The sequence below is a fragment of the Parambassis ranga genome, chromosome 24 (assembly GCF_900634625.1).
Source record: "Parambassis ranga chromosome 24, fParRan2.1, whole genome shotgun sequence".
Taxonomy (NCBI): domain Eukaryota; kingdom Metazoa; phylum Chordata; class Actinopteri; family Ambassidae; genus Parambassis; species Parambassis ranga.
In genome coordinates this window covers 17,673,110-17,685,648 of record NC_041043.1, presented here as the reverse complement: position 1 = coordinate 17,685,648, position 12,539 = coordinate 17,673,110, and the positions used below count along the sequence as shown (strand labels likewise).

General features: G+C 54.6%; 3 protein-coding genes across 6 annotated transcripts in view; 2 read left to right on the top strand and 1 right to left on the bottom strand.

Moving 5' to 3' along the window:
• Positions 1-309: 309 nt before the first annotated feature.
• Positions 310-4,624, bottom strand: zbtb1 (zinc finger and BTB domain containing 1). Of its 2 annotated transcripts, none has more exons than XM_028396832.1 (2): positions 4,493-4,624; positions 310-3,674 (listed from the first exon to the last, which is right to left on the bottom strand). In XM_028396832.1, the coding sequence occupies exon 2, from the start codon at positions 3,668-3,670 to the stop codon at positions 1,619-1,621; it is 2,052 nt and encodes a 683-aa protein (XP_028252633.1). In that variant the 5' UTR covers positions 3,671-3,674; positions 4,493-4,624; the 3' UTR covers positions 310-1,618. The 2 variants fall into 2 exon arrangements, with proteins under 2 accessions (XP_028252633.1, XP_028252634.1); XM_028396833.1 differs by lacking the exon at positions 4,493-4,624 and adding an exon at positions 3,784-4,056.
• A 242-nt stretch (positions 4,625-4,866) lies between these two features.
• On the top strand, positions 4,867-9,208 carry zbtb25 (zinc finger and BTB domain containing 25). 3 transcript variants are annotated; one of them, XR_003669584.1, is made up of 4 exons: positions 4,867-5,003; positions 6,115-6,295; positions 6,715-8,773; positions 8,820-9,208. XR_003669584.1 is itself a non-coding variant. In XM_028396866.1 (3 exons), the coding sequence occupies exons 1-3, from the start codon at positions 4,970-4,972 to the stop codon at positions 7,883-7,885; spliced, it is 1,386 nt and encodes a 461-aa protein (XP_028252667.1). In that variant the 5' UTR covers positions 4,867-4,969; the 3' UTR covers positions 7,886-9,208. The 3 variants fall into 3 exon arrangements, 2 of the variants coding, with proteins under 2 accessions (XP_028252667.1, XP_028252668.1); XM_028396866.1 differs by having other exon boundaries at positions 6,715-9,208; XM_028396867.1 differs by lacking the exon at positions 4,867-5,003 and adding an exon at positions 5,202-5,702 and having other exon boundaries at positions 6,715-9,208.
• Positions 9,209-11,036: 1,828 nt separating this feature from the next.
• The window catches only part of LOC114428456 (uncharacterized), a 1,530-nt gene continuing 27 nt past the window's right edge, over positions 11,037-12,539 (top strand). Inside the window, exons 1-2 of the mRNA XM_028396886.1 lie at positions 11,037-11,067; positions 11,310-12,539. The exon at positions 11,310-12,539 is cut by the window's right edge and continues 27 nt beyond it. Coding sequence (XP_028252687.1) covers positions 11,353-12,495 — 1,143 coding nt within the window. The 5' untranslated portion in view covers positions 11,037-11,067; positions 11,310-11,352 and the 3' untranslated portion in view covers positions 12,496-12,539. The remainder of the gene's footprint in view (positions 11,068-11,309) is intronic.

The window sequence follows — 12,539 nt, the reverse complement described above, 5'->3', positions numbered from 1 at the left end:
CTCCTCGGGGGTCCTCAAACAGTGTGGATACAAATGGGAGACACCTTGACATCAGAACAGGTATTTTAACAAAGTTCTTGGTGCCGACACGGACTGTGAGGGGAGAGCACGCCCCCTGGTGTCTGCTCTGCAAACAGGCAGATCATCATCCTGACACAGAGTGCTGTGATCTGCACCGCCCGGTCACATGTTCAGTCATAAAGGTCTTCAGTCTGAAGCGTGTGAATGTCAGATACACTGTGCTGAGCTCAGGTGCCTGGAAGCAGTCTGAGCAGAGACCCCCGCCCCCCCACAGAACAGAGCCACTCCAGCAGTTCACTTGGTTTATTCAGAGCAGAAGGCCGGTGTTCAGAACACACACAGAAACAAAGAGGAACATTCGGACATTTCTGACCTCCACCAGGAGTTAGACTGTAGAACCAGAACAGACAGGAGCTACACACACAGACCCCCTCTGAGTCTGGGTGTGTGTTCTGACCCGAGTCTTAAGTTTCTGCAGGTTTAGTTTGACTCAGTTTGTGAAACCCCTTTACTCTGAGGTCAGTGAACACACCGCATGAATCAGGTGAGCTCCCTTTGGTTTTCAGTCCTGGTTCTGGTTTTGTGAACAGGTTTGGGAGCGTCTCAGGTTGACCTGGTCTCAGTCTGTTCTGGTTCTGTCAGGTTCTAAAAGGCTTCAGAACATTCAGACCCACTTCTGGCTGAGAACGGTTTTTGGCTGTGGGTGGGTCTGTCATGGTCTCTGCAGGTCTGGACTTATTGATAACCTGTCTGTGTCAGTCCTCTGGGTTCTGATCATGCATACAGTGACAACAATGTGACTCATAAGGCATCAGAGGATCATTAAACCACAGCTGGGTCCAGCAGGTTCTGAGCCGCTTCTAGTGTTTTGTTGGTGGAGTTTTTTATTAGATTACCTTTAAGGGAGGGGGTCTACCCCAATCCATCCCCCATCATGCATCACTGTGACTACAACAGGAAGTGTTACAGTAAAGGCACCAATCACAGAGCACGTGGGACGGCGAGTGCTGCGTGGAGGACCTGCCGGTCAGAGTTCAGTCCTGATCAATGACATGTTTTAGTATTCTTAATCTGACAGAAGTTTGAGGCACTGAGCACTCTCTGCCTGTGCTGGGCCACAGGGGGGCGCTGTGCTCAGGAGGAGGCACACAGCTTTATTTGGAGCTCACGATGAGAGCATCATCTGATGAGTGGGTTCACTCACTGGTCTCTGGTTTAACAGGTACCAGGTTTATTTTAATCTGGACCTACAGCCACTTCCTGTCAGCCCCACCTCTTTATACCCCTGGCGCTCAGCTCTGAGCCGCCATCTTTGATTGTTTCTCGCCCAAAATAACTTTACTCTAAACAAATGTCTTTCACACCTGAGGAGGAGCGCTAAGATGCCTCAGCACTGTCTGAATGTCACAGAAACGCTCCGCCCACCATGAGTCAGAGCGCCCAATCATCAGCCCCGCTGCTCGCAGTGTGAACACAGATTATGGGTTATGCATAAAATTTAAAAGTGCAGATTAAAGTTTCTTTTTGGTGTTCAAGTGCATACTTTGTTCTCACATTTATGGCTTCTCAGTAACAAACCGGAGGACCGCGGCGGCCCTCATAGTCTCTTGGTGTGCTTGGAGTTATAGTGGCTCCTCATGTCCTTACGGAGGCGGAACTTCTCTCCACAGACGCCGCAGATGTACAGGTGGACGTCCATGTGTTTCTCCAGCTGCTCTCCGCCAGGGAAGATCTGGAAACACACCTGGCATATGGTCTCACCGGCCGACAAGTGGGAGATCATGTGACGCACGTGGTCGTGCTTGAGGAAGGTTCCCTGGTCGCAGACCGGACACACGTAGCGCGCCATGCCTTTGTGCATGTCGGTGTGCAGCCTGAGCTGGCGCTCTCGTAGGAACTGCTTGCCGCAGGTCTGGCAGGTGAACTGCTTCTCCTTGGTGTGGACGGTGTAGTGCTCCCGCAGGTGGCAGCGCTGGTAGAAGCCTTTGCCACAAATGCTGCAGAAGTGTTTGCGGCGGTGATCCGGTTCGCCGCCCTCCTCCAGCATCACTGGGCGGAACAACTCCTGGTCGTGACAGGACAGCGCGTGCTCCAGCGCCAGGCTCTCATTCTGCAGCAACAGGCCGCAGTGAGGGCAGGCCAGGTCGGCTGCCTCCAGCAGGCCCTCCTCCATCCCCTGTGGCTCCTCCAGCAGCGACGCTTCATCCTCTCCATGGGAGTCCGACTCTGCGCCGTGGGATTCGCCACAGCGCTCTGCATGTTCCTGGAGCTGCCGGCCTTTAATCAGCACCTGGCCACACCTCCCACATGCACATATATGCCCCATGTGGTTGGACAGGTAGTGGGCCGACTTGTCCTCCTCTGTTAGCAAAGCCCCGCAGAGTTCGCACGGAGCGCAGTCGGCGTCGGCCTTCTCCTCTTTGACCTTTCGGAGCTTTGCAGGGATTCCTGAATCATCGCTGCTCAACATGTGACCTTCAAAAGGCTCGCTGCTGTTCTCCAGACCTGACACGCTGGGCTCTGGTTCGCGGTCTGAGCCCGTCTGCTCTTTCATCAGGTCTTTATGTGTGGCGTCACTGAAGCGAGTCCTACAGTCTCTGCGGCTGTGCTCGCCGATCCGCACCACCTCGATCTCTGGGAAAATGCTTTCTTCCGGCTCCGTCTTGATGCTCCGGGTGGACCCGGCCTCCCCGTCTGTCCCGGCTGCCACCGACCTAATGGTGCGGTCAGAGTTGGCCTTGGCCTCGGACCAGTCATCCTCGCCTTTACAGATGAGCCGCTGTTCCTCTGTGCTCTCGGAGGCGGAGCTCTCGGCTTTAGTGGAGTCATTGTCCCCCTCCGCATTACCTCTGGGTGGATGGTAGGCCTTTCGGTTCGTGCAGGTGAGGATGTGCTCGATCAAAAGCTTCTCGCAGCTAAAGACGAAGCCGCAGTCATCGCAGGTGTAGGTGCGGCCAAACCTTGGACGGTCTTTAAGAGCAGAGCTCCTGCCACCGGACCTCTTCCTCAGGTCACACGGCTGCTCAGCTGCTCGATTTGATACTGCTGCCACAATCAGAGGAGTGGTTACGACCTCCTCCTCCACCGCCGGCCTGCTGACGGCTGCAGGGGCAGCTGGATGCACGCCGCTGCCGCTGCCAGTTTTTGGTATACGCTCCCCCTCTGTGGCGGCAGGCCCCTGCTGTTCATACATGCGGACTCCAAACATCATTTTTCCACCGGCAGGTCCAGTGGAGGAGCTGGACGAGGAGGATGAAGAGGCCGAGGAGGACGGGGTGAGGTTTGAGCTCCTGATGTCCCTCAGATCCTCCAGTGAGTCAGGGATGTAGTACATCTGCAGGTACGCCATGGAGGCCTTGAGCTCCTCAAACTCGTAGCTCCCCACAACAATGCGTCCGAGGTACATGAGCTGCAGGATGAGGTCGAAGCACTCGGCGCTGATCTGCAGGTTGCTGAGGTCCAGGCGGCCCGCCCCCTGCTGGTCTCGGATGAACATCATCCTGAAGTATGAACTGCAAGCCGCCAGGACAGCCTTGTGCGCCCTGAAGTAGATGTCCCCGATGGCGATGAGGCAGTCGCACAGGAAGCCCCACTCGCGCTGGTTGTTGAGCTGCTGGAGGACGTGATCGCTGTGGCTCGGCCTCGCCATCGCCCTGCGGACAGAGAGGAGGACACAGTCAAAGATCACCGGGGTCAGAATGTTCAGTGGGCTGAGCCCGGCGAGGCGCCATCGAAGCTCAGGCCCAGTATGACTCGCCAGACCTGCACCGTGACCCCAGTTCACTCAGAGTTCAGGGACTAATGTAACATCTGGTCTGACACTGACTTCCTGACAGGATGATCTGAGCTGACTGCGACCCACAGCCTGCAGGGGGCCAGCAGGGGCCAGCAGCAGAGTTCTCCTGGGGGCCTGAGCTGGAGGTCGGTCTGTGTGTGAAGGCACCGAGGTTCACTGTGGCTGAGCGGCCCGCGGAGCAGCAGAGCCCGCGGGGCAGCGGGGAGAGGCCGGCCTCATCACGAGCTAAAATGGAGATTGCAGCTCCGCGGACGTTAGCTGCCACAAGCTAACCACGGTTAGCATCGCTGTACCGGAAGTTCCTCCAGCTAAGGGATTAAGAGTAAAGCCTAAGTATGACCACTGACACAGCGGAGGTTGGTGCGGGGTTCCACCGCACACAGGCTGCGGTAGCTCTGCTGTTCTTTATGTTTTAAACACACAGACACGGCCGGAGCTGCACGGGCCGCGGTGTTTTAGAGTAAAGTCCTTTATTTTGAAAGTCCTGCCGGATTCGTAGTGAGCGTGAAAGGCGCTAAAAACCGCTTCTGAACGACATCTCTCCCGCAAACAGCCCCGCCGCCCCCGCACTGCCACCCGCACTCAGCCTGAACCTGACGCAGCAGGCCGCGGGGACCTTCTGTAACTTCACCCGGCCCGGGGGCCCGGGGCCCGGACCCAGAGCAGGCCACTCACCGTGGGTACCGGAGGCCGGCGGAGGAGCTGCTGAGCGGACGGTCGGAGTTTCCTCCCGGGCGGATTGTTGTTGTTCGGGCGGAAAGTTGAGACGAAGCTTCTTCTTCTGCTGCTGCTGCTGCTGCTCGATGAAAGAACTTCCGCAGTCTGCTGCGTCAAGCCGCGCGCGGCAGGAAGGAGTTCCGCTCTAACCACCAGCTTTCAGAGTGAAACACTTCTACTGGACTTCCGGCTTCCACCGACCCGTCATCCCCAAAAACAGGAAAATGGCGTCAGTGCTGTTCACGTTTAAACACAACAACACATCATCACGTGTCAGCGCCTGGATGATCAGAAACATCAGCTGTGATGTGATCACAGGGGTCAGCCACGGACCCGAGCCTCGGTCCAGACAAGAGCCTGGGTCCTGGTTCAGGGGGCCCAACCAAGTCCTGAGTATCCCGCTGGGGATCAATAAAGTATCTATCTACGGAGACCATGAAGAGGCTGAACCTGCCCACCTCTGACCCCGGTGAGCCCAGCCACTTATAACACACTTATAAACATGATCTGTGATCTGTGCTGCTGTAAGAAACTTCAAAGTTAGATAAGTCAAAGCAAAAAGACTTTAAAGATCCAAGTCACTTTATCATCCGGACATTATTTTGAAAGTATTAACCGGAAAAGCCCAAAGCTGGGAGCCGCAGAGGTCTCACTCTGAGCGCACATTCAGAGCACCGATGGAGAAGCGACGTGTCACTCCGCTTCTTTTCATGTGTCCCTTTCTGAGAGGCAGAGCCGGGACCGTCTGGTTCAGGCCAGGAGACCGTCCACAGACCCGGTCCGTCCACAGACCCGGTCCGTCCACAGACCCGGTCCACAGACGCGTCAGAAGACTCTCCATTAACGTGTGTCGTCATTCTGTAGTTCTCACGCTGAAATCTGATTTTTTTGAAGAAAATACTAATAATAATAATAATAATCTATGAACCCGTGTTTGAGTCTCTGACTTCCTCCTGGGTCCGACACAGACTGGCTCTCCTTTATTTATTTAAATGGCATCAAACAGTTCATTATTGATCGTTGGTTCCATGTTACTGGGTCACACCGTCGAATCACGTGACCAGTCTCTTTGACCCTTCCTCTCGCGAGACGTGACGCGGTTCTGCGAGATCCCCTCTGCAGCAACAAATCGGCTCCGGATCCAGGAGACAATCTGCTCGTTTCTGCGGTAAGAGCCTGATTAGCGGCGCGCGTGCACGATACGCGCAGACAAGAGGGTGTGTGCGAGGCGGCCGAGAGCCCGTGCACGCGCATGTCTGCGTGCGTGTAGGTGATGAGGACGTGCGTGTGGTTGAATGTGAATGAGAGACGGAGGATGGATGCGGGCTGCAGCCCGTGGCGCGCGTCACGGCGTGCACGCGCGGGTGGTGTGTGTGGATCAGAGGCTTGTTGTGGTCTGAGGGGGCCGTCACTCTCCTGCGTGTGCGTGTCTCACAGCCTCGCGTGCGTGTGACCTTCAGTGAGGTCAGAGGTCGTGTGTGGAGCTGGGGGGGGCGCCTCCTCCCACCTGGGCTCAGGCTGTGATGTCAGCGTGGACCGGCTCCCGGTGTGTTGCTGAGCTGGGTGCTGCTGTCTTTCAGGCGGGGTCATGGAGGTGCCGTCTCACAGCCTCTTCCTGCTGCAGCAGCTCAACGTTCAGAGAGAGTTCGGCTTCCTGTGTGACTGCACCGTCGCCATCGGAAATGTCTACTTCAAAGCCCACCGCGCCGTGCTGGCCGCCTTCTCCAACTACTTCAAGATGATCTTCATCCACCAGACCAGGTCAGCGGGGGCGGGGCTTGAACACAGTGTAACAGAGGGGGGGGGCTGTTCATCAGTCTGACAGACCCGGCGCCACCCAGATGTGTTTAAATGCTGTATCGACAACCCGCCTGTTAAATCCTGACCGTCTTTATTCATTTTAACCTTCTGTAAAACAAAAGAAGGGACGACAGACTTTACATGTCAGTTATTGTCCTCATACAGGCTCTAATAACACACACACATGTTCTAACATGTTTCCTGTTCAGAGGTGAAACACATGAATATTCATGAACACTGTGTTGACACCAGGAGGCTGAAGGAGCAGGGAGCATGTTGTGATGTCTGTAGCCTCTGTGGTGGAGCTACTGAAGGCTAGTGATAGCTAACCGGACTGTGTCCATGACAACAGCAGTAAACACTCGTGTCTCTGTCCACAGTGAGTGCATAAAGATCCAGCCCACAGACATCCAGCCTGACGTCTTCAGCTACCTGCTGCACATCATGTACACCGGCATGTGTCCCAAGCAGCCGGTGGACCAGAGCCGGCTGCAGGACGGCATCAAGTTCCTTCACGCCTACCAGCTGTGCCGCAAACCTGGCGAGGGCGCTGCTGACACTGCCACCGATGTGGTCCGAATGTCCAACCTATATGGCATCCAAATCTCCTCCCAGCTTCCGAGTAAGGACGCATCTGGAGTCCCCAAGACCACCACAGTGTCCCGCGCAGCCCCTGAGGACGGGCGGTCGTCGGTCCGCGGGGGACGGTCCCATTCCCAGCTGTCCCTTGCTGTCGGCCTGGAAGGAGTTCCTTCCGACCACCAGGCCTCATCACTGCGCAACGTCTGCTCTGTGGCGTCTGGAGACGACTCGGACATCTCGACTCGCATCAAGCAGGAGCGGGTGGAGGAGGAGGAGGACGGTGAGGCGGAGGAGGGCCCCGGAGCAGGGTCTCCAGCTCAGGGCAGCAGTCCCAGTCAGGGCCTCCTCTTCAAAGACCGGCCCCTGGTCCTGCTGTGTCCGCGCTGTGGGGAGCGCTGCTCCTCCCCGGAGGGTCTGCAGGAGCACCTGTTCAGCCACGCCCTTGACCCCACCCGTCTGATGGAGGGTCTGTCACAGGGCGGTGAGGAGGAGGGCCCGCCGGGGTCCCAGGAGCAGCTGGATGCCGGATGTCTGGAGGAGGCTTTGAGGCAGAGCCAGGCGCTTGCTAACCAGCTAGCCGCTGAGCTGAGGAGGAGCCGGGGCGGAGGAGGCGGGACCAGCCCCACCCCCGCCATCCTGCACTCACGCAAACGTAAGATCGCCTGCGCCGTCTGCAGCCTGCGCTTCTCCCACAAGAGCCAGCTGCAGGAGCACATGTACACCCACACCGGCAAGCCGTCCCGCTACCACCGCTACAACCGCCTCTGCAGCCAGCTCTTCCAGGCCTCCGCCCACTTCTGTGAGGGCGCCGCAGAGCCAGGAGGAGGAGCCGGGGGCGGAGCCTCGGTAGGCGCCCCCACTGTGCTCTCTGAGGAGGCCAACAGGGACACTCAGGACAACGGCAGCTCCTGCTACTCGCTGGACTCTGAAATCTCCCAGGAGAGCGTGGATGGCGTGCCTGTGGAGTGATGTCATCAGATGATGTCACAGCGGGGGGTCAGTGTGACTGAGCACACGGGTGAAAGGAGGAAGCAGGAGACTGAGCTCTGTGTTGGTGTTCTGGTTGTGTCTCCGCGGCGGGTCCTGTGTGGGTGTGTGTTTGTTTCAGTGAGTCATGTGATCATGGTGTGGCGCTGAGGTCATCAGCTGCAGAGGCAGAGCGGACAATCAGGAAAATAACTCATGTTTATTTCTGTGGTTCATGTTTGTTTCTCTGAGAGCAGACACTTTAAACTCGTTCTTCCGCCGGACGTTCAGAGGACAGGAAGTGATGCAGCGGTGCCTTCAAGTGACGTCTGAAGCTCAAAGCTTCGTGACAATCTGCCGCCATCATGTTCTCTGTCAGCGCGCTGATGAAACCTCCACTCAAACCGCGCCAGCGCTTCCGCCTATGTCCCGCCAACGAATCATTTTTAACTCGTCACTCTTTTTGTGTTTCAGGGGTTAAAGCTCACGTCTCTGATGGCGTTTCTGTTTCTGTACCCATCGTGTTAGCTGCAGATGCTAACGTTAGCTCACGTATGGAGCAGTCAGTGTTTCTGGAACATGCCTCTCACACAGCCTGTCGGAGAACGTTGGTTGCTATGGTTACAGTGATAACATCTACTTCATCATTACTGTGACCGCTGGAGAGCGCTGTGCAAAGGTTGATGGGAAGAGTCCAATAAAACGTCTTCATGAATGATGAGAAGATGCAAAGTTCAGTCTGTAGGCAGCAGCTTCGTCCTGATTGGATCGTACCACAGAGCCACGCCCCCTTTACCTGCTGATTGACATCCATCAGCTGGAACTCAGAAACCTAAAATATCATCAGGTTCATTCATCGGGTGGAAGGTTGGATGGTGATTGATTGATCAGGTGGATGGTGATTGATTGATCGGGTGGATGGTGATTGATTGATCAGGTGGATGGTTGGATTCATTGATCGGGTGGATGGTGATTGATTGATCGGGTGGATGGTTGGATTCATTGATCAGGTGGATGGTGATTGATTGATAGGGTGGATGGTGATTGATTGATCGGGTGGATGGTTGGATTCATTGATCGGGTGGATGGTGATTGATTGATCGGGTGGATGGTGATCGATTGATCGGGTGGATGCTTACATTTGTTTGTTTTGTTTTGAAGGTCCACAGCAGGCAGCAGCATCATGGACCGGTACTTTCTGTCATCACATGACCTGTAATTGATTATTGATTGGTGAATGTCTGAATGTGGTGCCGTAGTTTTCTGTCTGTATTTTACTGAAAAACGGTGTTTACATGTCTGTTTTTATTATCGATGGAACATTTTGAAAATAAATGTCTTTTTCCACCAATCACATGGCAGCTCTGCCGTTTAACTGACACACACGCGTCTCTTCTGATCACAGACATGTTGAGCTTCAGACAGAATGGTTACCTAAGGTAAACTAAGCTTAATGATGACAGTGTGACCTGATGGCTCTCACAGCTGTATGTGGTGGAGGTTCATCAGGGCTAACACGATGTTATGGTAGAGTTTGATGCTGCACATGCAAACAGTCCTATAGCAGCCAGAAACATGCTTTAATGCTGGTTTGTTAAACATGCAGTGTGTCCACTCAGCAGTGGCTCATCAACTGTTTGTGGTCTTTGACTGCCCCCTACAGGCGTGTTGGTGCCATGTTTCCTAGTCTTCACTGACATGTTCAGCAGCAATAAACCCCAGGTTCTTCATCTGCACGTTCTAGTCTGAGAAGGTTCTGCATGCAGACTCTGACCTGCAGGTGTCAGCAGAGAGCAGAGGGAGCTGAACAGAGGCCTTCTGGGAAACGCAGTATCCACTCTGTTAGTCTGAGTTCAGTCCACAGGTGTGTGGTGGGAAGGCTCACCTTTACTTTTAGCTTGTGACCAAATTCCACTTTAAACAATGTTTGTATGGACGTTAGATGAAATGACTTTTGACAGTTTTAAATTAGATGTATTTTTGTCGGAGCTGCTGAAGGTGCAGGTGGAGGTGTTTTCACACTCAGGTGTTTGATGAGTCATGGAGGCGGCGGGCTGACAGATGCCCAAAATAACAGGAACAGCAGCAGGTCTGGAGGCAGCTCGTTACCAGAGACACACACAGACACACACAGACACACACAGACACACACATCAGTGTGTCTGTGTGTGTCTGTGTGTGTCTGTGTGTGTCTGTGGGTGGGAGTTGAGGACAGAAGTGGGCGGCCCTGCAGTCACTCAAAAAAACACAGCAGCAGCCCTAGAACTGCAGTTCCCCGAGCGTCCACTTGAGGCCTTTTTTAGCACGTATTTATTTCACTATGTGTCCCAGCATGCTTCTCTGCACCGAAGCAGAATGGCCGTGAGCTTCCTGCCGCTCTCACCTGTCGGAGGCTCTGATTGGTAGCTGTGCTGTTGCCTGGTGACGGATGTATTTTTAACACTTCATCGCTATAGAAACAGAAGCTGAGCTGAGGATCGTCTTCACACCTTTAAAAATAGAAACGATGTCACAGCCTGCTGCGGATCAATAACTGATCATTGATTATTTAGAGGAGTGATCATGTTCATGTTTTTATTGATTATCTGATATTATCCTTTCAGACTGTGAAAGCTGCAGCTTGTGTTCAATTCATTTAAACGACGTTTAAGTTTAATCAGAATTCATACTTTTCCTCCAGCAAACTTCTTTTAGCATGAAAAACTGAACCTCTAAGGCTGCTTGAAGCTGAATTATCAAAGGAGTCCGAGCAGTAATCAATAATCATAATCAATAGATTACTGACAGGAGGAAAAATAAACATTCCTCCACCTGAAGAATGTGATCAATTCTGTAACACACACAGACACACACACCCTTCAGATCTCCTGGGGTGATGTCCTGTGTTTGAAAGTGCGTAGTCAATATTGAGGTCAAAGGTCGCTGTGACCTCACTGTGTGACCTCACTCTGTGACCTCACTCTGTGGCTTCATGTGTGGCGTCTCGTTAGAAGTAACAGCCGTGTCTCTCCTTCGCCACCTCTCCCCCGCCTCCCACCGCCTTATTCAAAAAGCAATTTGTGTAAAACAAAACGCCAATCAGTGCGGTTGCCATGGAAACTGGGGCGGTGCAGCAGAGAGGCGAGATGAGCTCAGTGCTTCCCGGCGACTCGCAGAGACACAGACCGGCTCAGCGGCTCCGTCAGGTGAGGCTTTCTCTTTCACTGATCGATCAGCTTCACCTGCCTGATGATGTCATCACTGCATGGCTGATGACATCATCGTATGTTTAGGTTCTCTCACTGATCACAGCTGCAGGAAGCTCAGAAACTTTCTCACTGATCAGAAAAAGAGCTGAAAGTCACACAGATCAGTCAGCTGAGGATCAAACCCGCTCTGTGATCTCTCAGGATTCTGACACAGGTTTCTGTCTCCGTCCTCCACACAGGCTTCAGCAGCTGAAACTGTTTACATCACCGTGGAAACGAAACATGGAGGATGGCGGGGACGTCCAGCAAGCGGAGCGGGTCGGTCTGAAGAGGAAGCTGACTGGTCCACCGAGGCTGCTGCTGGGAAAAACCCGGACCAGGAGTTTGGGCGAGGACCGGGCTGAGAAGACGGACCACAGCGAAACCTCAGCGAATGACTCCACTGCTGCTGCAGAGAGCAAAGCCGGGCCGACAGCTGAGACAGAGAGTCCACCTGAAGTGAGCTGCAGGGGGCGCTGTGCGGGCCATGACATCAGACCCAGGAAGAGACGCAGGTGGTGGAGCAGGTTGTCCTCAGCGGTCATTTGCATCAGGAAGAAGAAGAAGACAGATGAGGAAAGTTTGGGACAAAAGAACAGGTCTGTTCCACCACAGGGGGCGCTGCAGGAGGCCCACGCCGCTCCACTGAATACCACAGAGGAAGACAGTGAGACGGTGTCTGACGAGAGGAAGACTTGGTCGAGATTTGTGACTGCGTCTGACACTGAGAAGAAACCGAGAAGAGATGAAGCTTCTAAGAGCTTCCAGAGAAAGCTGCAGAAGTTCTTCAGCAGAGGACGACACACACCACCGTCTGTCCCACCAGGAGACATGGGGGACACAAGCACGGCCGGGGTGTTGTCGCGTTTGTCTGAGGTGGACGAACAGAGCGCCATGACCGATGGGAGGCAGAGGTGTGCGGACAGGTCACCGGCAGAGGTCACAGCGGAGGATTTCAAAGAAGAGGCCGCGACCCCAGCTGATCAGGAGGCTGCTGAGGTCACCATGGAAACAAAGAGAGTGTTAGTGGAGCTGGCGGCTTCAGAGGGAGACCAGGTTTTCCCCACCGACGTCACCCTCGACTTCCATGATCAGCCCTCTGCCTCAACACACCAAACGTCCCTTCACCTGGTGACTAATGGACCCTCCATCCGGATCGAACTCATCCCTCCAGATGACGTCCCTCAGCAGGAGGACTGCTGGGAGGGCGGCTCTGCCTTGGAGAACCACCTCCTCCTCCTGTTCCACTTTGACCATAGAGAGCGCCAGCTGCTTCAGACGGCTCGCTCCCTGGTCCGAGCCGCCCTGAATGCCGCCGTGGACGAGCTGACCCGAGAGCAGCAGAGTGTCCACCGACAGCCACAGGGCTACAGAGATCACGCCTGAAAGCACAGCAGCGACCAGCCGGGCCAGGAGGTTCTGCTCTGACC

What these genes read in the sequence shown, in the direction of transcription:
- zbtb25 (XM_028396866.1), top strand. Translation starts at nt 4,970, where the DNA reads ATGAAGAGGCTGAACCTGCCCACCTCTGACCCCG. An exon ending in CCTGCCCACCTCTGACCCCG is followed by an intron (nt 5,004 to 6,114) that starts GTGAGCCCAGCC and finishes GCTGTCTTTCAG; the next exon opens with GCGGGGTCATGGAGGTGCCG. An exon ending in ATCTTCATCCACCAGACCAG is followed by an intron (nt 6,296 to 6,714) that starts GTCAGCGGGGGC and finishes CTCTGTCCACAG; the next exon opens with TGAGTGCATAAAGATCCAGC.
- zbtb1 (XM_028396832.1), bottom strand. Translation starts at nt 3,670, where the DNA reads ATGGCGAGGCCGAGCCACAGCGATCACGTCCTCCAGCAGCTCAACAAC.